Source organism: Mustela nigripes, chromosome 16, assembly GCF_022355385.1.
Source record: "Mustela nigripes isolate SB6536 chromosome 16, MUSNIG.SB6536, whole genome shotgun sequence".
Lineage (NCBI taxonomy): Eukaryota > Metazoa > Chordata > Mammalia > Carnivora > Mustelidae > Mustela > Mustela nigripes.
In genome coordinates, this window is record NC_081572.1 from 140,722 (window position 1) to 166,832 (window position 26,111).

A 26,111-nucleotide genomic window follows, 5' to 3' on the forward strand; every position below is an offset into this window, starting at 1 on the left:
AGGGAGAGAGGCAGGCAGAGAGAGAGGAGGAAGCAGGCTCCCTGCCAAGCAGAGAGCCTGATGCGGGACTCGATCCCAGGACCCTGAGATCATGACCTGAGCCGAAGGCAGCGGCTTAACCCACTGAGCCACCCAGGCGCCCCCGTGAGGTGAATTTTGGTGAGTTTTGCCTGGGATGGGCATGACTGCCTAGCCGTGCTCACCAGGGCAGGGGTGGCACCGTCCATCCGCCTTCCCGGTGGCTGGTGGGCGCAACTGCCTGCCAGAGGGCTGGGCACGCAGATGGGCAGGCACATCTGGTTCATTAGGACCCGATGGCTCCAGGCCATAGGGTGGAGGAGGAGAAGCAAACAGAAGCCTGGCCTTTGAAGGAGGCGGCCTTTACTCTGTGTGCCCTGACAGGGACTTGGGTTCCTGGGCCCTTGGGGTGAGCAGATATGGTGTGTGTGGGAAGGAGGGCTTCGAGCTTCGTCCCGTGTCCGCTTTCCTGAGGGCGGCCCTTGCATGGGTCCCCCACCACAGTGGAGAACCTCTGCCTGCAGCCACTTCCCTTAGGACCCTGGCTGTCCCATGTCTGCTCAGGAGCCCTATTAGCCACCACAGAGCTGTCTGTCCTGATGGCCACAGCACCTGACGGGTGGCAGGGGACCACCGGGAGGGAGTCTGGGCCCGCGGCCCACGCAGAGGGGCCAAGGAGACCCCCCGGAGGATGCCCCGTCTTCCAGGAGGTGGGTTGGTGTCCTCAGTAAAGGACAGAGACAGGCCCCGCCCTGTGCAGCCCTCAGCTGCGGTCGCGCCCTGGTCTGACCGCTGCCTGTGGCCACGTGCACCTTGGCTTTGTTACGTTTCTGATCTCCGAGGTTGGTTCATTTCTGGGCTCGCTCATTCCCTTTCAGCCTTTCTGCTTACTTTCTCCCGAGGTTAAGAGGATACCTTCTCTTCTAGGGACGGCTCGGGTGTTCCTAAGTCCTGAATGTAGCGACCCAGGTATTGTCGCCTCTCCCAGCCTCTATCCTGACGTGTTCATCTTCTTCTTTCCAAACGTAGACCTCAGGGTCTCGGGAGCAGAGAGCTGAGTCGGTCACGAGCCTCGCTTCAGGACGCTCGCTCATGCGTCCGGCAGCCTCTCTTTGGTCTGTACCTGGGGTCTTGACGGTGGTGCAGTGCGGTGTTCGTGCCCATGCAGGACTGCAGCCGGCTGGCCTGCTGACCGCCCCCTGCCACCCCCGCACCAGTCTGCTACCTGCCACACGCTGTGTCCTAACCTGAACTCTGGTATTTCACAGAGCTGAAAACATCACCTAAAAACTTCAGTGTTTTTATCTTTATGCAAAGAGTATCAGGCTATGTAATATTTTAAAACGCGTGTTATTAAGATCCATCCATATTATATATATCTTTATAGATCAGTTTTTTTAAATGGAGGTAAAATTTATATGCAGTGAAATGCAAGATTTCAGTGTGAAAATTACACACAAAGTGAAAATTTGGTGAGTTTTGACAGCTGCATCCCCGCTGAGACACAGACCATTTCTGTCCCTTAGAACGTCCACTGTGCTTCTGCGGGACCCAGATCCGCAGGGGAAGCTGCACAGGACACCCTTGGCTGCAGCCTCTTCCCCCGTGGTTAGGGTTAGGGTTAGGGTTACTGACACGGGGGCAGTTTCCTGTCCGGGTTATTTTACTGACACTCTTATGTCCGTCTTTTTGTGAATGTGTATTTCCCTTTCTCTTGGGGAGACACCGAGGGGCGGCGTTGACTGGTCACGGGAAAGGTGTTCCTCACTGAAAATGAACCTGCCGAGCCCTGAGGTTGCTCAGTGCGCAGCGGTGGGGGGCCCACCTCGCTGGCACGGACGCTGTTGGTCCCCGTCTTAACCATCCCGCAAGTGCAGGGTGTGTCTCATTGCAGCTTTGGTTTGCGTTTCTCTGGTGCCTGGTGTTGTCGAACACTTCTCATGGGTTTCATGGCCGTTCGTTCCTTTTGTGATGTGTCTCTTCAAGTCTTTTGCCCGTTTTTCTTTAATTGGGCTGTTCGTCTTGTGTCAGTGAGCCATGGAGGTTCTGTGTTTGGGGTGCAGGTCCGCTGTCTGTCGTGAGTGTTCTCTCTGTGACTCACCTTCACATGTAGTGATGTCTTTTGATGAACAGAAGTTCTAAATTTTGTTGAACTCCCAGTGTATTTTTTTATTTTATAGTTAATTTTTCCTTTCTCCCCAGAGGAGAAGCTGTTCTCTCACATTTTCTTCTAGCAGCTCATGGCTTTTCTTTTGTATTTAGACCATGATCTGTCTCATGTCGGTTTTTGTACAAAGCAGGACCTGAGGCTCACGGGAGATCGCGAGTCCAGTGCCCGCTGTGGAGCACGTGGTGTTTTCCCTGTTGAGCTGAAGGCCGTCGGCCTGCCCGTGGGGGCTCCTTCCCACCCCGCCACACCAGTCTCTGCAGCCTGGGGTGCCCGCGTTAGGCTTGCCACACAGCTCGGCCCACAGAGACAGACTGTCCCCAGCCTTTGGTCTCAGGGGTGCCACTGCCACACCCCGTGGTGTCTCAGGAGCGAGTTGGGTGCAGTCCTTGCTGCAGAGCATGGCCGTCTGTCACGCGGCGGCAGCCCTCAGAGCCCGGCCACGGGGTCCACGGCCTCCCAACGCTTAGCACCGTCGGCCTCTTGACTTCTGCTGGGGCCTCTCGGTGTTTCAGTCTGTTGTCAAATGGGAGCCCTCGCTCGTCTTTCCGCCAGTTTTTCTCTCTCAAGCTTAGAGAAAAGTAGGAAGGACGGTGCGGAGAACTGGACTTTGTGCCCAGCCTTGCATCTGTCACCTGGAGCGCTGGGCTTCCTGCCAGGAAGGACGCCTCCACCCATGCGGGACGGACCCTCACACCTGGCTTGTCCACATGTCACCGGAGGCCTGGTCAGGACCACACGCTGGAGCCCATTGTCTCGTGGCCTTCGTCTCTGTCTGGAACATTCTGAAGCCTGTCCTTGACTTTCCCCATCTGGGTGTTTTGGAAGGTCACCGGGCACTTGTCTTGTAGACAGGTTGTCTGCTTTCTTCACGACGCCTCCTCGTGTGGAACGCGATTCTGATTCGCCCCGTTCCTGGTGGTGCTGCCTCGGGTCGCCCAACGCGGTGGACCGCAGAGCCGTGCCAGGCCCCCCCGGCCCCCCCCGGGGATCGCCGTTCCCTCGGCTGGCCTTTCCTGGAGGGCACGTCGGGGTCTGCCGCCATCTGCAGCGAAGGCAGGGGACGGACGGTGCCTCAGAACAAAATGTGTTTGCAGGGAGACGGCTCCTGAGGCCTCCTCGCTGGGCCGCACTTGGGCTTGCTGGTCCTCAGGCTCAGCGGCTTGCTGTGTCTGGAACATGGGGTGCTTGTCCGTGGGAGGCGCCGCCCACCGGGAGGTCATTCATCTGTGGGCCCCGTGTGGGCCCCGGTGCCGGGTGCGGCGGCACAAAACAGGTCGAAGAGCACAAGCCAGTGTCTCTGCAGCAGCATCGCCCCCCACCCCTGCAGAGCCTCGCACACTGTCTCCCCTGCAGCTTCCCCGCAATGCCCTTGCCTCTGAGTGCCGCCGGCTCACGAGGAGCTGCACCCCTCGCCCTGCACGCGGGTTCCCTGCTCCCGGCCATCACCAGCTTGCACATGCCTGTCTGGGAGCGCCTGGGCCTTCACGCCTCAAGCACCCCGCTTGGAGGAGGGCCTCACGGCAGCGTCTGAAAAAACGTGTGCTGAGGAGCGTGGCCCCCACACACTCAGCTGCTGTTGGGCATCTTGTCAGCATCCTGTGACCTCCGGTCCCCCGTCACATACATGCTGTCATGTTCACGCTGACGTGCCCTTGTCTTGGAAGCCGTTGGAAAGAGACATTGGCATCTGAATTTCTACATTTGCTTGTTTGTCATCAGGGTAAAGAAATGTGGTCATTTTTATGTGTCGACCCTGCAGAGCCCCCTTTAGCTCTAGGTTTTGGGGCAGAGTCCTGAGGACGTGCTAGGCCGTCATGTCCTCTGCAAAGAGCATGGTTTATTCCTTCCTCTCCGATCTTGGTGCCTCTCGCCCCACTCCTGCCTCCCTGCCCTGAACATCACTGCAGCGAGGGCAGCAACCTCCCTTGTCCGGGTCCCGCAGGTCCGCTCCAGCCTCGATAGCTGATGGCCGTCCTCGGGGAAAGGAGCTGGGCTTTGTCGGACATTCTTTCTGTGGCAGTCAGGATTTATTGGTTTTTAAAATATGTTTGCTACTGAAGGTTTATGAGTTTCTCCTGTAGTTTTGGAATTTGGATTTTTTCTGATTGTCAAGAATCATTCCTGGAATTTGGTGAGCTCTTTCAAACAACGGCCTCAAGATTTTCTCAAATCATATGAGTTTTTCAGTATTAGCTCCTAATTTTTTTTTCCACCTAGTTTTTTCCTCTTGGGTCTCTTGTGTGTGAATGTCCGGCCCTACAGTTGCCCGCTTCTCTGTGACTTCTGTGTCTGTAATTTTGCATGTCGCTGTCCGGCCTTCCAGCTGGGGGGCTGTGACCACACACTTCATGCTCCCTTTGCTTTCTGGGGCTGGAGCTCTGGCTCTGCTCCTGGGAGCCTTGCCTCCGTGTGCCAGGGCACCTCCGGGGGCTCCTGTTTTGCAGGGGGCCACTCCCTGGACTGTTCCGCCTTTTTCCTCTCTGTACCCACTGGACAGATGTTTCCTGAGTGGTTCCGTCGTCCTGTAAAAGCTGCCAGCTCAGTGATGTGAGAAAGGTGGTCGTGGGGGCTCTGCCCACGCTCACTGCATCACGGGTGTCTGCGCCCCCACAGGTCGGTCCCTTTGGTTCTGCTCCTGTTGAGAGACATGCCTCCTCCAACGGGCTTGGAGTTGGAGTGGAGAACAGGGCTGGTGGGGCTTTGAATCAGCCAGTCCTCTCTGAGTGGCTGCCTAGAACCCGGGAAATCTGGGCCACGGCAGGGCCATGTGGTAGGTTCACGTCTGCGGGGCCTGCAGACACCTCCTTATCCAACTGACTGTCGGCGACAAGTTTGGGCTCCATGGGCAAGGGGTGGGCAGGAAGTCCTGGCGGGGGCGGGCGGGGGGAGGCGCAGGAGGGAGCGGGGCCGGGCCTCCAGGCTGCTGCCTCACTGGGCCGAGTCGTCACTCCGGCCTCACAGACGCTGCTATGCAGGGATCCACACGGCTTCTGCGAGATTCCATTCCCAACTGGGGTGAACCTCAGTGGCTGGCACATGAGAATTTCCTTTTGTTTTAAAAAGCACGGTTTTTGTTCTGCCTTCAACAACGTATCAGGGTAAATAAACACCCCCATCCGTTCAAATAAACAAGGGACAGAAAACTCGAAGCTTTGTTTAGAAATTGTTTTGCACTTTATCAACTCTTGTGAGTGTGTGTTGATGGCCTTGTGCTTCCCCACACGTGGGGGTGTTTGCGGGGAGAGCGCTGGGGCGCATTGGGGTGATGCCCACCCCCGCTTCTCCGGACAGCACCGCCTCTCCTCGGATCTCCTGAGATGAATTCCGGGCTCTGGGTTGGAGCCAGAGTCGAGGGCGTGAGCTGGGTCAGGAGAAGGGCCTGTGGTCTTGGTGGGACTGTCCCCAGACGAGGTTCAAGGAGCTCCAGCAAGAAGCAGAGGACACACCCTCGATGAGGGAGAGGCTGGGCAGCTTCTTGCTCTCTGGATGTCCACACGTGGGCACTGGTCTGCGCGCGTGGGCTGCTCCGTTTGTTCTTGGAAGGGAAGAGAGTCCTTCTTCTCAGCACCCCCGAGCGGCTTCCCTGGAGCAGAGAACAGCCGAGCAGAGGGCTGCGTGCGCCCCAGAAGTCCCCACACGTGGCTGCTCGCCGCTTCCCGGGAGCCGCACTCGGCTGTTTTTGTTGGCTCTGGGCGTTTGTTCTTGGCAGGCTCCAGCTCCTGCCGGGGCCTCGGACCTTCGTTTCTTTACAGAGACGGATGGCCCAGACAGCAGTGCGCTTTTGAAGTGTTTTCTGTTTGTGCAGAGTGTTTCCATTTTACAGCCTAGGAAAGGGGGTGAGCTGGGTGTCTGTCCAGCTGCCCCCTCCGAGGGCTGGTCGCGGAGCCCACTGGCCAGGGAGAGAGCTTGCTGCAGACGTGGATTTGGGCCACGGTGGATGGACAGACTCTAGACCCTGCAGGCAGGCTTGGCTTACCAGCTTCAGAGCGGCTCCTTTGCTCCTCCCGAGAAGGGGAAGGTGGCTCACCCCCCGTCCCTCCGCCCGCGGTGGTGACCTCTGCTCGTCTCCCTGCCCTCTGCGTCACTCTGTGTCCCTTTGTGCCGCAGGCCCCTGCTGTTTCCTGGGCTCACGCTGGGCCCTGGTAGACAGGAGGGGCCGCTGTGCCCAGCTGGCAGGGGCTCACATGCTGACCTGCCCTGGGAGCAGGAGGCCAGGAGATGGAAGGCACGGGCTCTGCTCTGGGCTGTGTGAGCCCTGGGCAGCCCCTCGTCCTGCCCCCACAGCCCAGACCCCCGTGCCCCTCCTCCTTCCTGCCGAATCTCTTGCTGATCCCAGGAATTCTCTTCTCTCCCAGCCACAGGGATTTCCTCCCGGAGGAGCAGGCAGCCGGGGGAGGGGCGTTGGCTGTCTAGTGTGGATTTTGTTGGAGGAGGGATGGCACAGCCTGAGTGTGTGTGTATTTAGTGAGTCCGCGGGTTTGATCCCTGGGCACGTTTGTGCTTCGGCTAGGATCATGGCTACAGAAGAGTTGTGTGTGCATGGGGATGGGGGCCGGAGACAGGCCGGCAAACCGAGCGTCCGGGGTGCTGCTGTATCCCGAGCAGCCGTGCTGAACCCAGAGCCCGGCAGGACTTTAAGAAAGCAGCGTGGAGTGAACTCAGAGTGAGTTCAAAAGGGAAAGGGAACTTTCTCCCTAAATACTAGGTGTGCTTTACGGGAGACAGAGTTAAAAATCAGCCACGTAATTAAAGACCGCCATTGACCGTGCACAAACGCACATGCCCACGGGAGGCCCCTGCAGTCCGGGCTGGCGTGGCCTGGCACCCCTCGGCGCACACCCTGCTCCTTGGAGGACACCAACGCGAGTTCTCCAGAGGAGGCGCCGTCGGTCGTCTGCTCTTCCCCTTCCGCAGGGCTTCCTCCCGCCCCAGAGCTCCATGCACGCAGAACCCGGGGGTGTGCTCTCGTGGTCGGCCTTTTTTGCTCAGCACGCTGGTTCGGAGATGGACCCGTGCTGCCGCCGACATCCACGTGTCAGTCTTCAGGGGCCGCCGGGCCGGCTCCGTCAGCACCGCGGGGGTCCGGCGGCCGTGAGTACAGACTCACTGTGGGCGTGCGGCCGCTCTGGGGAGTCTCCAGGGACGGAGCTGATGGGGGATAGAGATGCTTGTTTGCCTTCGTAAGAGGCTTGAGAACGATTTTCCAAAGGGGTAAACAGTTTCAGTCCGAGTCCCTGCCAGCACCTGGAGTTGTCTGTCCTTGAGCCTCAGGGCGCACCTGTGGGACCGTCTCCCGTGGTTTTGGATAACATCTCCCGGTGACCAAAGACATCACATCTTCACTCCTGTCACTTCTCTGGGAGACACAGGGTCCTTCTCCTGGTCTGTGACTTGCCTTTGTTGTCATTTCTCAGAGGCGTCTTAATGAGCAGAAGTTACGGGCTATGATTAAGTCCAGCTTCTCAGGTTTTCCTGTCAAGATTTGTGCTTTGGGGTCCTAAGAACTGAGGAAATCTCTGCCCCAGGACTTTGTCCCTGTTTCTCCCTAGAGGTTTTCTGGTTTTGTCTTTTACACGGAGGTGTGTGAGCTGCTCGGGCTCATCTGAGTGTGGTGTGGAGGAGGCCTGGGGGGGGAACAGTCTCCCGCCACGGACCCGGCTCCGGCACCTGAGCCCACGCAGCATCTCTGCTGAAGGTCGGGGGCCGACGGTGCAGACCCCCATCTCTGTCCTCGAGCCACTTTCACGCGGCCTCTGTTGCGGTGGCTGCGGAAGGAGCAACGAACTGGAAGGACCCGGTGTGGTCGGGGCCTCTGGCTGTGTTCTGTCTTCGCACAATGGCTTTGGTTTTCTTAGGTCTTTTGAGTCAAATTTCTGCATTTAGACTGAGCTGTCACGTCTGCTTGTGTTTTTACTGGAATTGCTTGAGTCTCTAGACCCATGGGGGGGTCTTACCAACACTGGATGTTCTGACCCATAAACACAGTACATCTCTTCATCTCCTTAGGCTTCTTGGATTTCCGTCAGAAATGTTGTATATTTTCAGTGTACAGGTGCTGCATAAATTTAACAAAATCCATCACTAAGTATTTTACGGGTTTTGGTGCTGTCAAAAACTGGTGTTAAAAGTTAATCCCCAGGAGCACCTGGGTGGCTCAATGGGTTAAGCCTCTGCCTTCAGCTCAGGTCGTGATCTCAGGGTCCTGGGATCGAGTCCCGCATCGGGCTCTCTGCTCAGCAGGGAGCCTGCTTCCCCCTTTCTCTCTCTCTGCCTGCCTCTCTGCTTCCTTGTGATTTGTCTGTCAAATAAATAAAATCTTTTAAAAAAAAAAGTTAATCCCCTGTTTTATTGCTGTAAATCTGCTAAATTACCTTATCAGTTATAGTAGGTTTTTGTGTTAAGAATTCACGGTGAAGTGAGGAGTGACTTTGACGTGGTTCTGACCGAGCGCTCGTATGCCCTGGTCTCGGCTCGCCGTGTGGGCCGGGCTCCCGGCAGAGTCACCCAGAAGTGGTTCTGCCAAGCCCTCGTCGCGCTCAGAGCCGCGTCTGTGGCATCGCCCACTCTGTGAGGAAGACACCGGAGAAGGGCACCGGCCCTCACGGAGCAGGCACGTGGGCAGCCGCCCCAGAGCTCCTGTCGCTCCTTCCCGGCTCCACAGTCCAATGTCGTCTTGTCTTGTTCGCTGGCCTGACAGCCCCGCCTGGGGTTGAGCTCTGTGACCCTGCGCGTCCGGCTCGGCTCCCGCGGCGACTTGCCTGCCTCCCCACCCTCTGAAAGCCACCAGCGGGCGAACGGGGCTCGCCATCGGAAGTCACGTCCGTTTCGTCTTTCCCTTCACGGTCAGCGCCTTGTGCCTTCTTGAGGCATTTTCTCCTACTTTGAGGCCCTGACGTTATTCTGTCAGTTCCAGATGCTTTGTCTCTTTTTTACCTTTTATATTTTAATCCAAACTCCACTTGGAATTGTCTTTGTTCATTTTTATTTAAGTTTAACATGACACAGAGCAGGGTGCGGGTCAGAAGTGTGCTGTCCGTGGAGATATGCAAAGCTGTGCTGTCCTGTGTCGCTCTCCGTAGGCCCAGCCCGGGAGCCCCGCCAGCGTCCCGCGTGCCCGCTTCTCCTCCCCAGAAGCCCCTTCACAGCATGACTGGGATGCAGACCCCAAAGTTCGTTTCATCTTGCTTTGACCTTTGTGTGATTCCTCACATATTCCTTTGTGTCTGGCTTATCGTGCCCGACATCAGGTTTTGGAGATTAGTGCTGGGTTAGCCGCATTTCCCTTTTATTGCTGAGTGACGGTCTAGTGCGTGGAGACGCCCAGCTCCTGCCTTCTGCTGGTCAGACGTTTGGGTTTTCGAGCCGTGCTGCCAGGGAGCGCGTGTGCGTTTCTGTCGGGGCGCGTGCGGCCACGGGGCTGCGTGTCACACGCGTGAGGAGGGGCTGGTGTGGCTGTGGTGCCGTGCTCCCGTGTGGCAGGCACTCGTCGGGCACAGGAAGGCGTGCTGGCTGGCCTCTCTCCCGGCCCTTCCTGTGTCTGGTCTCCTGCACTTGAGTCCTCTGGTCATCACAGGGAGGGGCCTGGGTGTGGTTTTAAGTTCATTTCCCTGACGTCTGATGAGGTTGTGGGTGGGTATTTGGGTATTTTCTTCGTGTAGTACCTGCTCATGTCTCTTGCCCATTTTTTATGATGTTCCCTCTTTTTCTTCAATAAGGGTTAATCAGATGTGTTGGGTATAAGTCCTTCGCGGAACGTACGGATTATAGAGCTCCTCCCACTCTGTGGCTTTAGTTTTTGTTCTTATTTTTTAAATTTGTTTGCTTATTATTTCTTATTTATTTATCTAATAATCTCAGCATCCAGTGTGGGGCTCAAGATCAAGACGCGCGCGTTCTTTTTCGTTCTTCAGTAGAGTCTTGGTGAATGGAAGCGTCTGACTTGCTGTTTGGCCGTTCCCTAATTGCTGGGGCTTCTCTCCCCAGTTGTGAAAGCTTTCGTGCACCTCATTCTCTTGAGGACGTTTTTCCGTATCGTTCTCTGGAAGCTTCATGGTTGCTTTTCACATTCAGATCTGTACTCAGTCTAGAATTACTTCTGTCTGCCTGTGAGTAGAGGTCCTAAATGACTCCTTCTCAGAGGGGTTTCTCGTGGGTGTAGCATTGACTGAAAGAAAGGCCCCCGCGTGTAGCTTTCGAGATGCCTTTAGTCCAGGGTTGAGGTGTGTAGGCCCGTTTCTGGCCTCTGTGTCCTGTCCGTCTGGGCTGGTGGTCTGTCCTTCATCGGCCACACTGCAGCTTTACAGAAAACAGTGTCGTTTGACTCTGTAAGTCCTCTTGTTCATCTACTTCAATGTTTTTGGCTATTCTTTAAAAAAATTTCTTCGCACGGGGACACCTGGGTGGCTCAGTCAGCTAAGCATCCAACTCGGTGATCTCCACTCCGGTCTCTTTTATTAAAATCTGGTTCACTGACATACAGTTCAGTATTGGTTTCAGGAGTCGAATTCGGTGGTTCATCACTTATGTAGGTCTTTTTTATTAAAATCTGGTTCACGGACAGGAGTCGAATTCAGTGGTTCCTCACTTACGTAGGGTGCTCACGCTCGTCCTGTCAGAAGCCCCCTTAATCCTGGTCCCTTCTATCCCATCCCCCGCTCAGCTCCCTCCATCAACCCTCAGTTTACTCTTTATGGTTAAGAGTTTCTCATGATTTGTTTCCCTCTCTCTCTCTTTTTCCCTCTCTTGATGTTCATTCACCTGTTTTTTCCTTAAATTCCACATGTGAGTGAGACCATATGCTACTTGTCTTTCTCTGGCGTATTTTACTCAGCATAATACTCTCTAGCACATGCACGTTGTTGCAAACGGATTTGATTCTTCCCGATGGTGAGTCCTGTTCCATGGTGTATATACCGCAGCCTCTTCATCCATCCGTCGGCAGACATCCGGGCTCTTTCCATAGTTCAGCTACTGCAGACATTGCTGCTATGAACACTGGGGCGCAAGTGCTCCTTCCAGGGTGTGTTTCTGTGTCCTCTGGGTTAGTACCCAGTAGTGCAGTGGCGGGATTGCAGGGTAGCTCTATTTTCAGCTTTCTGGGGACCCTCCACACTATTCTGCAGTGTCCACACCAGCTTGCATCCCCACCAGCCATGTAGGAGGCCCCCCTTCTCCACAGCAGGTTTCTGTTCATTGACTTTATATCCTGCATGTATCAGTTCTGGCAAGTTTCTGGTGGAGTCTTCCAGGTTTTCTACATGGGGTATCACGTCATCTGCAGACACTGGAGCTTGGCTTCTTCCTTCCTACCTGGATGCCTTTTCCTTTGTGCTGTCTGATTGCTGAGGCTAAGACTTCCCGTCCTGTGTCATAGGGTGAGAGTGGACATCCCTGTATGTTCCTGACCGTAGGGAAAAAGCTCTCAGTTTTTCCCCACTGAGAATGATCTTCGCTGTGGTCTTTTGTCTATAGCTATTATGATGTTGAGCTCTGTTCCCTCTATCCCTACATTGTCGAGGGTTTTGATCAAGAAAGGATGCTGTACTTTGTCAAATGCCTTTTCTGCGTCTATTGAGAGGATCCTACGGTTTTTGTCCTGTCCTTTATTACTGTATTGTATCGCATTGATTGATTTGTGGATGTCGTCACACCCCTGCAGCCCAGGAATAAATCCCACTTGGTTGTGGTGAATACTTTTTTTTTTTTTTTTATCATGAAAAAACTGTATTTAGATTTAGCCAGCTGGACTGTTTAGATGATCCCAATTTTGTTGGCAACATCCAAAGCATCATAGTCAGGGGCCAGCCGAACGTATGCCTTCCTCTCTCCATCAGGCCTGATTAAGGTGTTGACCTTGGCTACATCAATGTCATAGAGCTTCTTCACAGCCTGTTTGATCTGGTGCTTGTCGGCCTTGACATTCACCATGAACACGAGTGTGTTGTTGTCTTCTCTTTTCTTCATGGCGGACTCAGTAGTCAGGGGGAACTCGATGATGGCATAGTGGTCAAGCTTGTTTCTCCTGGGGGCGCTCTTTTGAGGGTATTTGGGTTGCCTTCAGAGACGCAGAGTCTTGGGTCGTCGGAACGTAGGTGATGTGCGGATCTTCTTTTTTTTTTGTGACTGTGGACGCCTTTCAGCACCGCTTTCTTGGCTTTCAAAGCCTTTGCTTTGGCTTCGGCTTTGGGAGGGGCAGGGGCTTCCCTCTTAGCTTTCTGCGCCATCTTCGTAAAAGGGCGGTTGTGGTGAATACTTTTAATGTACTGTTGAATTTGACTTGCTAGTGTTTTATTGAGAATTTCTTCATCCATGTTCATCAGGGATGTTGGTCTGTAAGTCTCCTTTTTGGCGGGGTCTTTGTCTGGTTTTAGTATCAGGGGAATGCTGGCCTCATAGAGTTTGGGAGTTTTCTTTCCATTTCTATTTTTTAGAACAGTTTGAGAAAAATAGATAGTAATTCTTCTTTAAATGTCTGGTAGAATTCCCCTGGGAAGCCGTCTGGTCCTGGGAGGTTCTTGACGACTGCTTCACCTTCCCTGCTGGTTATGGGTCTGTTCAAATTCTCTTTTTCTTCCTGTTTCAGTTTAGGTAGTTTATAGGTTTCTAGGAATGCATCCATTTCTTCCAGATTGCCTATTTTGTTGGCATATATTTGCTCATAATCTCTTATAATTGCATTTCTGCCATGTTCGTCATCTCTTCTCTTTCATTTGTGATTTTATTTATTTGGATCCTTTTTCTTTTTCATGAGTCTGGCCAGTGGTTTATCAATCTTGTTAATTCTTTCAAAGAACCAGCTCCAAGTTTTGTTGATCTGTTCTACAGTTTTGTTTTTTTTTAATTTCAATATCATTTATTTGTGCTCTAACCTTTATTTCCTTTCTTCTGCTGGATTTAGGCTTTATTTGCTGTTCCTTTTCCTGTTCCTTTAGGTGTAAAGTTAGGTTGTGTATTTGAGACTTCTCTTGCTTCTTGAGAATGGTATGTATTGCTGTATGCTTTCCTCTTAAGACCTGCTGCATCCCAAAGGTTTTGAACTGCCATGCTTCCATTTTCATTTATTTCCAGGTACTTTTTAATTTCTTCTTTAATTTCCTTGTTGACCCATTTGTTCTTTGTAGCGTGTTCTTTAACTTCCATGTATTTGTGGGCTTCCCTAATTTTTTCCTGTGGTTGACTTCGAGTTTTATAGCATTGTGGTCTGAAAATATGCACGATCTGATCTCAGTCTTTTTGTACTTGTGGAGGCTGATTTGTGACCCAGTGTGTGATCTATCCTGGAGAATGTTCCATGAGCACTTGAAAAGAATGTGTATTCTGCTGCTTTAGAATAAAATGTTCTGAACATGGCTGTTAAGTCCATCTGGTCCAGTGTGTCAGACAAAGCCGTTGTTTCCTTGCCGATCTGCTTCAGTGATCTGTCCACTGGTGGGAGTCGGGTGTTAAAGTCCCCTACTTTGTATTGTAGGGGACTTTCTTGTGTTGTATTGTAATTTTTATTGTATTGTATTCTATTTTGTATTGTATTGTATTGTTTTATATTGTATCATATCATATTGTATCGTTTTGTGTTGTGTTGAATTGTATAGTATCGCATCATATTGTTTTGTGTCGTATCGTATTGTAATTTATATTGTATTTTGTATTGTATCGTATTATATCATATCGTACTGAGTCGTATTGTATTGTTTTGTTCGTTGTGTTGTATTGTATCATACCGTATCATATCATATCATATCATATCATATTGTTTTGTATTGTATTTGTTGTTTCATGTCGTGTCATTTTGTATACCTATATTGTATTGTCATCCATGAGTTTCTTTATGCTTGTTATTAATTGATTCATCTATCTCGCTGCTCCCAGGTTGGGGGCATAAATATTTACAATTGCTACATCTTCTTGATGGATAGATTCCTTCTTTATAATACAGCATCCTCCTTCATCTCTTATCATCATCTTTGGTTTAAAATCTAGTTTGTCTGACCATAGGAGACTCTTAATCTCACAAAAAAATGGAGGGTTGGGGGGGGCGGGAGGGAGATGGTGGTTGGGTTATGGACATTGGGGAGGGCATGTGCTATGGTGAGTGCTGTGAAGTGTGTAAAGGTGGCAATTCACAGACATGTACCCCTAGGGCTAATAATACATTATATGTTAATAAAAAAATTAAAAATGTAAATAAAAAAAACTCAGTCCACCAGCCTGCAAACAGTATATCTCTCCATTTGTATAGGTCTTTTAAAATTTCTCTCAGCAGTGTTATGTACTTTTCATTAATAGATTTGGAATATTCTTTGTTAAATCTATGCCTAAATGTTTCTGATTTTTTTACATTATTATAAATGGTATTTAAAAAAATAAAATAAGGGGCGCCTGGGTGGCTCAGTGGGTTAAAAAGCCTCTGTCTTCGGCTCAAGTCATGATCCCAGGGTCCTGGGATCGAGCCCCACATCGGGCTCTCTGCTCAGCGGGGAGCCTGCTTCCTCTTCTCTCTCTGCCTGCCTCTCTGCCTGCTTGTGATTTCTGTCAAATACATAAATAAAATCTTTTTTAAAAATAAAATAAAATCTACTTTGTCTGATATAAGGATGACTACCCCAGCTTTCTTTTAGTGCCCATTAGCATGACAGGTGGTTCTCCAGCCCTCACTTTCAATCTGAAGGTGTCTTTAGGACTAAATGACTCTCTTGTGGGCAACGTTTAGATGGGGCTTGTTTTTTTTTTCAACTCAGGTCTTGGTCTCAGGGTCCCGGGATTGAGTCCCCCACTGGGTTCCCTGTTCAGCAGCAGGGAGCCTGCTTTTCCCTCTGCCTGCTACTACCCCTGCTTGGGCTCACTTTCTCAAATTAATAAATAAAATCTTTTTAAAAAATCAACTGTTTTTATATAAATGTCCGTTATTTGTTAATTTCCACAGACTCTCCAGTAAGGATCTTGAGGGAATTAGATGCTGAGGCTGTGGGTCAGCTGTGGGCGGGCTGGCTGCTTTACGGTGCTCAGTTTTCCTAACAGGGAACCTGTGTCCACTCGTCTCTATCTCAGCAGCCGTGCACGGTTTTCCTACTAGAGGGCTCGCAGTCCTTCAGTAAATTAATTCCTTGGTATCCCTTGGTATTTGGTTTCGAAAAAACATTTGTTATCAGCTTTACTAAGATAGAATTCATGTAAAATCCACCTGCTCGAAGGGTACGATTCAGGGGTTTTGGGTGCATTCGCAGTGTCATGCAGTCCTTACCACTGTCCAGTTCGGGGACATTGCCGTCACAGCATAACCCGTACCCCCCACCAGGTAGCTCTCACTCCTGATCCCCCAGCCAGGCTCCCTTTCTGCCTCTGCGGGCTTGCCCGTTCTGGACATTTTCTGGAAGTGGTGCTGATGTGGTTGGGTCTCCGTGACCAGCTTTCTTTGTCTTTCCCTAGTGTTGCAGCCGTGTCAGAGCTCTGTTTCTTCCCGGCACGGCGTCATGGGACCCTGGATGCAGGGACCACGTCTTGTTTATCCAGATGCTGCTTGATGAGCGTTTGAGTTGTATCTGCTTTTAGCTGCTCAGCAGACGTGGACACAAGCATTCCTGTACTAACTAGTTCCCATGTGTACAGATGTGTCCAGTTCTCGTGGACATAGACCCAGAACTGGTGCTGCTGGGCTGTAAACTCCACATTCAGCATTTTGAGGAATTGCCAGACTGTTTCCACAGGAGCTTACCGCTTTACATTCTCACCAATGATGTGGGAGAATAATCTGATATTTTTTGGTATTATTGTAAGTAGCATCATAGAAAAATTCTGTAGGTTTAAAGACATTAATTTAACTTTATTAAGGAACCCTGCTGAACTTACTTTTAATTCCAATATTTCCTCTGTTGATTATTTTGGGATGTTTATGTCTACAATCCCTTTTTCTCTTTCTAAGCCTTGTGATTTTTATTTCTTTTTCTTGACTTGAGTTCCCAGTCGGTTGTTAACCGAGAATCTCAGAGAAGGTGCTGAGCCCTTTCACTATGAAGTGCACTGTTTGCCGTAGGTATCTGTCACTTCTGCCCTTAATGACGTTGGGGAAGTTCTCTTGCAGAGCTGAAGGAAGAGTGGATGGCCCAGAGAGAGGAAAGGCTCTTGTCACCACGCCTGCTGGGCGGGTCCCCCACAGCCGCTGGGGTCCTCTGCTCAGGGCCTGTCCCATGGGTGAAGAGACCCCCAGCACCCGCACAGATGGGGCCTCTGCCCCCGTTTTCTCGCAGTCGGGGGCACTCTGTTCACTATCGTGTTAATCTTCACAAGAACTTAAATTTTGATGAAGCCCCACTTTTCTCGGAGGATTCTTCGCTTCTCTCAGGGTCACCGAGATTTTCCTAAGAGTTCCCAGTTTTGGCTCTGACACTGAGGTCCGTGGTCTACGTCGGATTCATTCTGTGTGTGGTGGGGTCTGTGCGCGTTCTTGCCGTCTGGCCCCCAGGTCCCGGCCTCTGCCTTGTAGGTCCTCATCTGCTGGGTCTGAGCCTGCATCTCCCACCCAAGTGCTAGCTTCCCCGAAAGCATAAGGTCTCCACAGTGTTTCTTCTTTTGCCAACACTGCCACTCTGGGTCTTTATATCTCCATGGGAATTTCAGGGGCAGCTTGCCAGTTTCTGTAAAAATGCAAGTTTGAGATTTGGATTTGAGTTGTAGTGCATCCGTAGGTCAATTTGGGGAGAATTGTTTCGTGATGTTGAGTCTTCTGACCCATGAATGTGGGACGTGTCTCTGTTCACTTAGATCATTCCCTTCTTTCAGCGTGTTTCCTAATTTCCACCGTACAAGTCTAGCACTTTTTCTGTATATTGTATCATATTGTATTGCATCATTTTGTGTTGTGTTGTATCGTATCGTATCGTATTGTTTCGTGTTGTGTTAATTCCTAATTCAATATATTTTTTTCCCTTTTTATAGATCTCTTCAGATTTTGTATTTTTTCTTCAGTCTATTTCAGAAACCCACGTCTTTTTAGCAATTGTCCGTTTCATCAGAACTGCATGATTCGTGGGCGTGCGGTTGGTTTGGGCTCTCCTGCCGCTCTCACACCTGCTCAGAGACTGGCCCTGCTGCCTCTGTTTCATTCCAGAATCTGCTTGCTTGTGTCTCATTCTCCCCGTCCAGCTCAGGGGTAACGGATGACAGCTTATGGGCCAAACCCGCTGGCAGCCTGTTTTTTATGGTCTCTAAGCTAACAATGGTCTTTTTTTTTAAGTGCTACAAAACCAAAATGAACAAAAAGAGAAGAATATTGGTAGAAACCACATATGACCACAAAGACTGAAATACCTAGTATCTGGCCGTTTACAGAGCAAGTTTGCTGGTCTCCCGTGCAGCTCAAGGTTGGTTACGTGTCTTGTTTTCAAAGAGCCAGTCGTCGTCTGAACTGATTTCCTCTAGTGTTCTTTCCTCTCGCGCTGCTCAGATCTTTATTGTTGCTTCGGTTTATTTCTCGTGTAGTTTGCTCTTTTTCGTTGGTGTTTTCTAAGAACCCGGTGTTCGCTGGCACAGGGGTGGCGGCAGCTGTGCTGCCGTGTCCCCCGTTCACTTCCGCTCGGCCGGAACCCGTCGTGGTGTCCTCTTCTGTGCTCGGCTCTCCTGCGCACGCCAGTGGTGGGTCCCCCGGACTCTCCTGCATTTGATTTCTGCCTCCGCTTCTGTGTGGCCAGGGCTCACGCCTTCTCTGGCCTCGGCGCTTTAACGCCGCGGCCCCTGCGTGTGGTGAACGTCGCGGGCGTGCTGAGCGCTGCTGTGCGCAGCGCGTGGCCAGGCTCCCGCGCTCGCTCGGGTCTGCGTCTCTCTTCGGCTGCGAGCATTTCTCTTCCCTCCTCCTGGGTCGCGGGCTTGCAGGGGTGCTCGCGCGTCTGCTCTCTGCTGGCCTTCTGCCCGCCCGCGGCCTCCCTCTGCGTCTCCTGCGCTGCTGTTCGCGGGGCGCCTTCCGTGCTCCCACGCTCCGTCGCTCTGTCTTTGGGCCTGAAGTCTGTCTCTCGCGAACAGCGGGTGGGCGATCTGGTGCTGTTTCTGTGTCTGTTCTGTGAACTGCAGTCGGACAGCGCGTCCATGTGGAAGGACTGAGTTCATCCACGTCCGTCGTCTTCAGTTGGCGGTGCGCCCGCCGTTCCCTGCTCATTTCCCATCTCGCCAGTTCATTCGCTCGTTCATTCCTCTGTTCTGCCCCTGCCGCCTCCCGCCCTTTTTACTGAATAGGTCATTTCTATGGTCCTACTGACAATTATTCATTTTTAACTCTTCTGAACTATTTCCTTAATGGTTGCTTTCTGGGGGCTCTTCCTGTGTTGTTCTGTGTGTTTTCTCAGGTGCCTGCTTGTCCCTGCGCACCGGCCTCGGTCTCCGAACACCTCCCTGTGCAGTTGGAGGTCTTGGACGAGGGTCCACTTCTTCCAAGCTTCTCCCTGGTTTTCCCAGGCACCTGGGAGAGCCACCATCCTGGGACCGCCAAGGTGGTGCCCCCAGACCCCTCTCACCCGAGGGAGGTCGGGGCTGCCGCCTAAGGAGAAATCCCCCCACCCGGTCATGAGCAGCCTGGGCTCCACCTTCCCTCCTCTCAGAGCCAGGGCCAGGGAGGCCTTCGGGGCAAAAGGGGCTTGTGTTTTCTGAGTTTAGGCCTTCTAGTGGATCTAGGCCCAGTGCCTGCCAGTGCTTCTCCTTAACTCTGTGTTACTCCTGCAGACTCCTAAAATACACAGCTCTTAGCCGAACAGAGAGGAGTGTCATTAGTGCGTCACGTCTGCAGGTGGAATGTGGAATTTGCAGACCATATGAGCAGGAAAGCCCTCTGGGACTCAGAGTTTGAGCAGAAACACGCAGGAAGCTACTGGAGGCAAGTCACTTGACCCCGGGCTTTGCGAGCAGGCTTTCGACCTGTTGGTGGGTCCACTGTCTTCCTCGCCTTCTTCAGGGTCTCCCTGTGGAGTGTGGGTCCTGAGTGTGGAGGTCTGACCACGTAACTTCTGTCCATCTTCCAGCCCACGTGTCTGAAAGCCAGACATAAGGACACTTCACAACAAAATAGAACAAAATAGAGGGAGAGGGAGAGCGTTGTGTGGACTCGGGCAACGTTCGTGTAGGCGGCCCGTCCCGCACCTCACGCATCCCCGGCTTCTGTCCGCCTCCAGCTTCTGTCTGATGCTGGCCGTGAGCGCACAGCCACCATCTCACTCAGAAGCTACTTAACTTGAAGCTCCAAGATTCTTTCTACTGCAGAATTCTTTGACTAGATGAGCTTTTTTCCACCCATTATTTTTGTGGTCAGAGAGGAAACAGCATTTCATTCGGAATTCATGTTATTTTTTATAAAACATCAAAACCCTTTGCCCTAGTCTGCCAAGAACGTTGTTTCTGAAGTGGTATCACTGTGGACTTCCCGCCGGTCTGGGGACTCTGAAGGCTCTCAGGCAAACAAGTGTGCAGGCTTCTGAGCCCTCCCTCCTGTGCCCCGTGGGGTCAGGACTATACGCCCACCCTGTGGGCTCCTCCGCTTTGCCCTGGGCAGCTGACCTTTGCTGAGACCAGCTCCTGGCATTTGGCACCAGCTGCGAGCCCTGTGGACCCGGCAGAGCCGCCCGCATGGACGGGCGCTGGCGTGAATGATGATGGTGCGGATCACGTCTGGGCTTGTCAGTAAAATACCACGTGGTTTTCAGTGTGATAAAGACGCCTTCCCGTCTTTTCAGCCAGTTTTTCTCAAGATGGTCTCGGAGAACGAGGAGCTTCTCTGTGATCCACGGGACCCCTGTGCACTGAGTTTGTGTGTGTACCTTCATGCTGTTTGTTTTTTAGCTTCCGTGTTTGCTTATTGCGTTCCTCCGTGAATTTCTCAGTCGATGAGCATGTCAGCCACCCCCGGGGCGCTCTGTGGGCCTCAGAGCTTGACATGAGACGCCCGGGAGCGACTCTAGTCCAGGAGGTGGTGGAAACTTACACTGGAATGTTCCTGAGAGCTGGGCATTTCTTGGCAGTTTAGCTGTTAGCATAGATCAGTTTCTCAGTTAATCCCATGTTCAAATTTTAGCTCTGGCATGTAATTGCTGTAAGATCTTGGGGAAATACATAGCCTTTCCAAGTCTTGTTTCCTTTGGCTACAAAGCAGATAATTATAGCTCCTCTGTCTCCAACTGTAGATCATGATAAATATCCAAAAAAAAAAAAGAAAAGAAAAGAATATATGGGTGTGTTTTATGAGTGGCGGAGTAAGTAGAAACACTGCCCAGTCTGGAGTGCACATTCATTTGTCCTGCGAGTGTTCTGAGGGCCAGAGACAGGCCTGCGCCAGCCCATGCTCTTGGGAGGGCACGCAAGGTGGCCCTTCCCTGGGCTGTGGGGTCTGGGCATGGCTGCTGAGGTGTGGGGACGGGAGGTCAGAGGACTGGGGCGTCGCTTTCGGGGTGCTTCCCTGTGTGGTGGTGCCCCAGGCCATGTTCTGCAGCCCTGCATGGGGTCCAGGGCCGGTCATGCCGCCCGGCAGAGACCCGCTCTAACTCTAACCCTTCTTTTTGAAATACCCATATGCTTGTGTGCTGGCTTCCCACGGGTAACCCAACACTCCTAAACCCAAAGACTGGTTTAGGAGACGGTCAGAAATTTGTCAGATTCTGTGTGAGGCCATCGGACACAGGAGCCGTTTGTCAAGAATCTGACCCGCAGGCCTTCCCTGTAAGGGGAATTGCCCCTTTGTCCCTGCGCTGCTGTCTTGCTGTTCCCATTGTGGAAGTGGACCAGGCTGACCTGGGGTGTGACCTCTTGTGCCCCCGCACAGCTTCACCTGCCCGGGTGTCCTGCTGCCACGCCTCACTTCTCCTGTTTCCCTCTCAAGGTTCCCAGGCTGGTGCACCACACGCATGGCTGGAAGTGTGTCCCCAGCTGCAGCCAGGGAGGGGCTCAGGCGTTGGAAAGGCCCAGGGTTGACTTAAGGTTTCCTTTTCTGCTTCTGTTCTGAGGTCTTTCACCGCAGGTTCCTCTGGTTCTGTTCTCACACCTGCACTCCTCTCCTGCCTGCTGAGCTTGGGCTCTGCTGGGGCTGGTGTGGGGCCTGCCCTCCGGGTCCCTTCTGCCTCTCCCGCGTCCTTCACCTCCCCCTCCCCTCCCCCATCCTTCTCCTTTCCTGTCTTAGCCACAGGCCCCTCAGCTCCGTTTGTCACAGGCGATTTGATGAGCACGATGTGCCTGAGGTCCTTTTGCAGGAACATGAGTACACATACAGGCCTTTTAGTTTATTGCTCAGTTTAAAGAGAGTTTCTCCCCAATGACAATATTTTTAGTTCTTGTATTGGGTGCATTTGTACCTTAACCAGAACACTGAAATGTTCTTTTATCGTGAAATAGAATGTACCGGTAGAAGAATGCACAAAACATTTGTGTACTTTGAGGGTTGAAGGAAGCAAACATGTACATGAGCAGCTCCTGGTCAGGAAGGAGCCGCGTGGCCGTACCCCAGAGGTGCGCTTGCCCCTCCGTCCCTGTGCAGAGCGGCCATTATTCCAACTTCAGGATTATTCTTGCTTTTCTCTATAGTTCGCATAATGTGTGCATTTCTCAGACAATACGGATCATTGTTAAGTAAGTGTGTGATAGGACGTGTCTTATCCTGATTCTCTGGCTCAGCACGTGTCTGCGAGAGGCGTCTGTGTGGGTGTCTCTGTGCCGCGGTCTCAGTGGTGACGGCCACTGCCGGCTTCTGCACTCTGGCGTCCCCGACAGCGGCCGGTCCTGTGTGTGAATGCCGCTGCGTGGAGCGCGTCCGTAGGTCCTCTGACGCTCGCGCGCTGGACTCCTTTCCCCGGTGGGTGACGTGGCTGCATCCTGGGGCTTCCTGTCCTCACGCTGCTGGACGCCCAGGCCCTCTGGGTGCGGGGCCGATGGCAAAGCGCATGCCCTTGCGGGGATGGCCCGCATCCCCCCGCCGACTCACGGGGGGCCGGGCCTGGACATAGAGTCTGTGCCACCTCTTCCATCTCTTGCCCATTTCACTGTTGCGTGTTCTGTCGTTTTCTTTCTTGTCTGTGGGAGTTGCTTTACGTGACTTGAAACTGTGCTTTTCACTTCAGGATGACGTGATGATGCCTCAGAGGGTGAGGCTCCAGCTGGAGGCTGCTGCCCAGCACCCGACAAGCGTGAGTCCGCGTCCATCCCTGGGCTGTCCCCAGAACGTCCCCAGACTGTCTCTAGAACATCCCCAGAACGTGCCCTGGACTCTCCCTGGGCCATCCCCCCAACTGTCCCTAGACTGTCCCCGGACTGTTCCCAGACCATCCCCAGACCATCCCTCTGGACCCCGCGGGCCATCCCCAAACTGTCTGCAGATCATCCCCAGGCCGTCCCCCAGATTGTCCCCAGGCTGTCCCCAGGTTGTCCCTGGACCATTCCCAGACTGTCCCCAGAACATCCCGGACTGTCCCCAGACCGTCCCCGGACCGTCCGCAGATCATATCCATTCCATCCCCCAGGCTGTCCCCAGACCGTCCCCAGGACGTCCCCAGGCTGCTGTACAGACTGAGAGTTTCCAGACTTCAGGGATCACACACAGTCCAGGATCCCGAGCATTCTGCTAACTACTGGCTGCACATGCTCTCGGAAAGACAGGCAGGCAGCTGCTGTCCAGGAGGACTGGGCACGGCCACAAAGGCGCCATGAGGGGGGTCCCTGGTTGGGGAGACTTGCATGATTTTTCAAGATGTTACTCTTGGAGAAACTGTGTAAAAGATACACGGGATCTCTGTGTTATTTGCACTACGAAAAACAAAGTTTCGTTAAAAGAACCAAACACAAAATTATGCAAGCAAAAACATTTTTTTTTTAAAGATTTTATTTATTTATTTGACAGGGATCACAAGTAGGTAGAGAGAGAGGAGGAAGCAGGCTCCCCACTGAGCAGAGAGCCCAACACAGGGCTCGATCCCAGGACCCTGAGATCATGACCTGAGCCGAAGGTAGAGGCTTTAACCCACTGAGCCACCCAGGCGCCCCAAGCAAAAACTTTTCTTATGTCTTCATTAGCATTCCTGCATTAATATAAATTAATCACCGCGCAGATGTGCTATAGACAGCTGAATTTAAGGAATTCAAGAGTCATGGTAGAACCTTTGACAATTTCTTTTTATGTGTTTATCTATTTATGTATTTACTTAGAGAGAGGGCATGAGCAGGGGGCAGAAGGAGAGGGAGAGAGCACACACCTGCTTGGGCAGCCCCGGCCCCCACGGCCCCTCCAACAGAGCTCAAAACCTGGGGACAGCACCACACTTTGGCTCCGGGCTGTGTGCGGGCGTTTGGGATGCCGGTGTGAGACTGCTCCGAGGTGGGGGGTCCCGTCCTCCAGAGTCTGCTGAGGCTGGTCCCCACTGTAGGTGTCTGGGCCCATCGCTGCAGAAGGAGCCGCTCCCTCCGGGGGACACCCAGCAGCACAGGGCCTGCCCCCCCACCCCACCCAGGGCCCAGGTGTGGCCAGCAGCCAACCCTGACCTGCACTCTCTCCTCCTCAGAGTGGTCGCTAAGACCTGCATCACCGAATCAGTCTCCTTATTAAGAAATTATCGGGGGGGCGCACCTGGGGGCTTCATCATTGAGTGTCTGCCTTCAGCTCAGGTCATGGTCTCAGGGTCCTGGGATCGAGCCCCACATCAGGCTCTCTGCTCAGTAGGGAGCCTGCTCCCCCCACCCCCGCCTGTCTCTCTGCCTGCTTGTGATCTCTGTCAAATAAATAAATAAATAAATAAATATTTTTTAAAAATAATTTTAATTGGGCGCCTGGGTGGCTCAGTGGGTTAAGCTGCTGCCTTCGGCTCAGGTCATGATCTCAGGGTCCTGGGATCGAGCCCTGAGCCCTGTGCTCAGCAGGGAGCCTGCTCGAGATCCTCTCTCCCTCGCCCCCTGCCCCTCGTGTCTGCCTGAGTCATGATTCAGGATGAACCTGCTGAGGTAGCCGGACCTCTGACCTTGTGCACAGATCATTGTAACTTGAATGCATTAAGGGGGAAGGCTTGTCGGCTACAGCTCTAACCTGGGGTGATTTCATGGGTGCTGCTGGAACTGGCAGGGTAGGACCGTCCATCATGGGGTCCAGCCTGAACCCTGCATCTCCCTCTCCCCCATTCCCCGCAGATGATTTCCCAGCCTGATCAGATACGGATCTTTGTTAGTTCCCTGCTGGTGTGCTAGCTCTCACCAGGTGAGACATCTGTGGGTAGGCGTGTGCCTATCAGCCCACGGTGACTTTTTAAGTTCTGTGTTGTCTCACAGATTATCGGTTGCCGAGTAAGGAGAGAGCCCCCCAACTCCACTGAGCGATACACACGGTGGATCAACCAGCTAACACCGGACCAGCTTCTTACTCAGGTACCCCTGACCCCATCCGGGAGCCCCCCAGGACGTCCTGAGAGCTGTTCTCTTAGTCCCTGTGTTTGCCTGACCTGTGGGTCTGGCCTGGGAAGGAACCAGAGCCAGCAGGCAGGTGCGGAAGGCCTGGCTGGAGGCTGGGGAGGGGAAGAGGTGTCCGGGAAAGGCCCAGGTTTCGGGCAGGACTGCCTTGGAGCAGGGTCTGAGGGAGACGCGCCTTCTGGGTGGGGCTGGCTGGAAAACCAATGTGCAGGAGGTGGGACCCGCAGAAGAAGCGGACTGTGTGCTCAGGTCCCAGGTTCAGGTCTGCCGCGGGGCTAGAGCCCCTGGAGTTTGCTTCTGTATCTGACCTACCTTGCTAGCTCGTACACTCTGCTCCTCACACACACGCGCACGCACACACAGAAAGTGCTTCTGCATGTGGACTTCCTTGTCACATTTTGAGAAGATGAAGATCCCATGAATGGCCACTTTAGATGCCAGTGGGAGAGATTTGTTTTCCAGCTGCCCCAAAGCTCAACAGGCAGAACAGCCAGCACGTGGGCCCCGCGCAGCCTGCACCCTCCCCTCACAGGACGAGGGGGCCTACAGAGGTGGCTCCAGGCCATGGGTCCAGGGTGCCGCTCCTGCCTGCCCGTGCCGCTGCCCTACTGTCCCTGGTGGCTTCCCCACTGGAGCGGAGAAGTCCCTCCCCTGTGAGGCGCAGGGCGCTGCTGCTTGGGGCCTGGCACCGCACATAGCCTTTTCCCCGGCAGCTGGTACAGTTGCCCAAGGGCACAGGGCGGGTTCGAGGGGCCAAACCTCATGACCCAGAGTGGCAGAGACTGCGGAGGGTCTGGCAGTGAGCAGCCCTTGCGCGGAGAAGCAGCCCAGAGTCTGTGGCCCTTCCCTCCCGAGAGGGTGGGCCTGTGGGGCTCATGCTTCTGGAATGTGTGCCTTTCTATGGACACGGTCAGGACACGCACTCAGGTTGGCTTTTGTTTTTCTTAACCAAGATCACAGCTGAGTCAGTGAAGAGCTGCTAAGGGCTTCCTATTCCTAACTGGGGAATTCGGACTCCACATTCAGTGGGAAAGCTTCGGGCCCTGATTTGGGGCACCCAGAGGCTCCTTGGCAGGGCCAGGCCCCGCCCGGCCCCACTGAGGGTCTGGAGACATGACGCTCTGCGAGTGCTGGAGCTCTGGCAGCTGTGTGCATCGGCTGTGGGCCTGTGCGCTGGGTTCTCTGGTAGAACATGAGTCATGCGGGGGCTGTGTCGCCGAGCGCCAGGGGTGTAGGTTACATGCCATGGGCATGTCTGCAGCCAGAAATCCAAGTTCTGAGTCGAGGGCATTAAGCATCATAGAAATAATTAAGGCAGGGTCCTCTTAAATAGTGTTTTTCTTTATCAAGTTAAGGGAAGATAAAGTCTGACGTTTTTCAAAAATAAACTGAAAGAAGCTGATGTTCTCTAAGCCGCTGGTGAGTGCCACGGGTGCAGAAACCACCACCACCCACCAAGGGGAATAGGCTGGCAGCTGAGGTGGTAGGTGTCCGTCCTCTAATCTGATCTCATTTGTGA

The 26,111-nt window shown here is 53.0% G+C and overlaps 1 protein-coding gene across 8 annotated transcripts in view; it reads left to right on the forward strand.

Annotated features, from left to right (window-relative positions):
- The window catches only part of B3GNTL1 (UDP-GlcNAc:betaGal beta-1,3-N-acetylglucosaminyltransferase like 1), a 97,496-nt gene that overhangs the window by 2,230 nt on the left and 69,155 nt on the right, over positions 1-26,111 (forward strand). For 4 of the 8 annotated variants that reach the window (XR_009400378.1, XR_009400377.1, XR_009400376.1 and 1 more), the window contains exons 1-3: positions 17,437-17,541; positions 22,264-22,329; positions 24,455-24,550. The exons of 1 other annotated variant lie outside the window; for it this stretch is intronic. Coding sequence is in view for 3 of the 7 variants with exons in the window: in XM_059379946.1 (XP_059235929.1) it covers positions 17,467-17,541; positions 22,264-22,329; positions 24,455-24,550 (237 nt within the window). In the remaining 4 variants the exon portion in view is untranslated. Of the gene's footprint in view, positions 1-17,414; positions 17,542-22,263; positions 22,330-24,454; positions 24,551-26,111 lie in introns of those variants that run through there. 3 more of the 8 variants (XM_059379947.1, XM_059379948.1, XR_009400379.1) reach the window with 2 other exon arrangements.